This window comes from Perkinsus marinus, assembly GCF_000006405.1.
Source record: "Perkinsus marinus ATCC 50983 genomic scaffold scf_1104296931130, whole genome shotgun sequence".
In the NCBI taxonomy this organism is placed as follows: Eukaryota; Perkinsozoa; order Perkinsida; family Perkinsidae; genus Perkinsus; species Perkinsus marinus.
This window is the reverse complement of record NW_003215893.1, coordinates 1-2654: the sequence shown is the minus strand read 5'-3', so window position 1 is coordinate 2654 and position 2654 is coordinate 1. Positions and strand designations below refer to the sequence as shown.

Here is a 2654-nt window from a genome sequence, read left to right as displayed (position 1 = left end):
CCTCGCTCATCAATCTCGCAACCACTCAGATATCTCTGATGCACTGTCAATAGGTTTTGTATTGGGGTATAACGTCGATGCTTTCGTGATGTTACGACGCAACGTCTCCAACACAACTTGGACAGATGAACACTTATACACTCATTATCAAGACATCATGCAGTGGCCCGGATTGTATTAAATGCGCTCACCGGGCATTACAAAGCTTCATTAACCTAGATCGGCTACACAATCGGACTGAGAGTAGTCTCGGAATCGGTCGTGTCCACAGTAGTAGCAACAATCTCATCGGTCACAGCGGGCGTACTGACCGGTTGAGGGGACGTCATAATAGTAGTAGGCTCAACAGAAGCACTGATCGTAGTAGCGACTGTCGCAGTCTCAGTAGCGATCGGGGTGGTAGCATCAGCATCATCCTTGTCTCTTCCCGGAACTTCCCCAGCTGCCGTGGTGATGGTGACCCCGCCAGTCACAGGGGCTGCAGTAGTATCAACAGTCTCATCAGTCACAGCAGCTGTGCTGACCAGGAAAGGGGACGTGATAGTAGTAGGCTCAACAGGAGCCCCGATAGTAGTCGTGACAGTTGCAGCCTCCGTAGCGACCTTGGTGGTAGCATCAGAGTCATCCTTGTCTCTACCGGGAGCTTCCCCAGCTGCCGTGCTGATGGGCACTTCGCCAGTCACAGGAGGTGCAGTAGTGACAGCCACCTCATCGGTCACAGCAGCTGTACTGACCGGGAAAGAGGACGTTATAGTAGTAGTAGGCTCAACAGGAGCACCGATCGTAGTCGTGACAGTCGCAACCTCCGTAGCGACCTGGGTGGTAGCATCAGAGTCATCCTTGTCTCTACCGGGAGCCTCCCCAGCTGCCGTGCTGATGGTCACTTCGCCAGTCACAGGAGCTGCAGTAGTGACAGCCACCTCATCGGTCACAGTAGCTGTGCTGACCGGGAAAGGGGACGTTATAGTAGTAGTAGTAGTAGGCTCAACAGGAGCACCGATCGTAGTCGTGACAGTCGCAACCTCCGTAGCGACCTGGGTGGTAGCATCAGAGTCATCCTTGTCTCTACCGGGAGCCTCCCCAGCTGCCGTGGTGATGGTGACCTCGCCAGTCACAGGAGGTGCAGTAGTGACAGCCACCTCATCGGTCACAGCAGCTGTGCTGACCGGGAAAGGGGACGTTATAGTAGTAGTAGGCTCAACAGGAGCACCGATCGTAGTGGTGACAGTTGCAGCCTCCGTAGCGACCTGGGTGGTAGCATCAGAGTCATCCTTGTCTCTTCCCGGAGCTTCCCCAGCTACCGTGGTGATAGTCACCTCGCCAGTCACAGGAGCTGCAGTAGTGACAGCCACCTCATCGGTCACAGCAGCTGTGCTGACCGGGAAAGGGGACGTTATAGTAGTAGTAGGCTCAACAGGAGCACCGATAGTAGTCGTGACAGTTGCAGCCTCCGTAGCGACCTTGGTGGTAGCATCAGAGTCATCTTTGTCTCTACCGGGAGCTTCCCCAGCTGCCGTGCTGATGGTCACTTCACCAGTCACAGGAGGTGCAGTAGTGACAGCCACCTCATCGGTCACAGCAGCTGTGCTGACCGGGAAAGGGGACGTTATAGTAGTAGTAGTAGTAGTAGGCTCAACAGGAGCATCGATCGTAGTCGTGACAGTCGCAACCTCCGTAGCGACCTGGGTGGTAGCATCAGAGTCATCCTTGTCTCTACCGGGAGCCTCCCCAGCTGCCGTGGTGATGGTGACCTCGCCAGTCACAGGAGGTGCAGAAGTGACAGCCACCTCATCGGTCACAGCAGCTGTGCTGACCGGGAAAGGGGACGTTATAGTAGTAGTAGGCTCAACAGGAACATCGATCGTAGTAGTGCCAGCCGCAGTCTCAGTAGCGACCGGGGTGGTAGCATCAGAATCATCCTTGTCTCTACCGGGAGCTTCCCCAGCTGCCGTGCTGATGATCACCTCGCCAGTCACAGGAGCTGCAGTAGTGACAGCAACCTCATCGGTCACAGCAGCTGTGCTGACCGGGAAAGGGGACGTGATAGTAGTAGGCTCAATAGGAGCACCGATCGTAGTCGTGACAGTTGCAGCCTCCGTAGTGACCTGGGTGGTAGCATCAGAGTCATCCTTGTCTCTACCGGGAGCTTCCCCAGCTGCCGTGCTGATGGTCACTTCGCCAGTCACAGGAGGTGCAGTAGTGACAGCCACCTCATCGGTCACAGCAGCTGTACTGGCCGCTACTGTGGCATCGACAGTAGCTTCAGAACCAGTCGTACTCGTCGCTTCGGGAGCTGCTGTCGTACCTTCTTCGCTTGTAGCGGCCTCAGTGACCTCATCCGTGACTGCAGCAGAGGATGTGGAACCTCGGAGAGCCTCAGTCGGTACACTCGTGCCGCAGAAGCACGGGGCATCCGAGCCGAAGCAGGTGCTCGGCGTCTTCCAATACTTACAATATGACCCAGGGTAAGTTGTGGCACACTCTGTGTCGCAGTCATTGGCGTTGCCCGTCACGGAATTGATGTCCTGGAAAGCACAGAGAGCGACGAAACAGCGGAGAAAGTCCGTGAAGCCATCATAGATAAATGCAATGAGCGGCGGTAAGCTGAGACTAACTGGATGACTAAGAAGCACATTTCGAGTGTGACTCGCACA

The 2654-nt window shown here is 55.4% G+C and overlaps 1 protein-coding gene across 1 annotated transcript; it reads right to left on the bottom strand.

The window, feature by feature from the left end:
- Positions 1-224: 224 nt before the first annotated feature.
- On the bottom strand, positions 225-2525 carry Pmar_PMAR004137 (protein SED4, putative; the record flags this gene model as incomplete). The annotated part of the gene is made up of 1 exon (XM_002786797.1): positions 225-2525. A coding segment is annotated over one exon (2301 nt), but the record flags the coding sequence as incomplete, so codon positions are not given.
- Between the last annotated feature and the right edge of the window lie 129 nt (positions 2526-2654).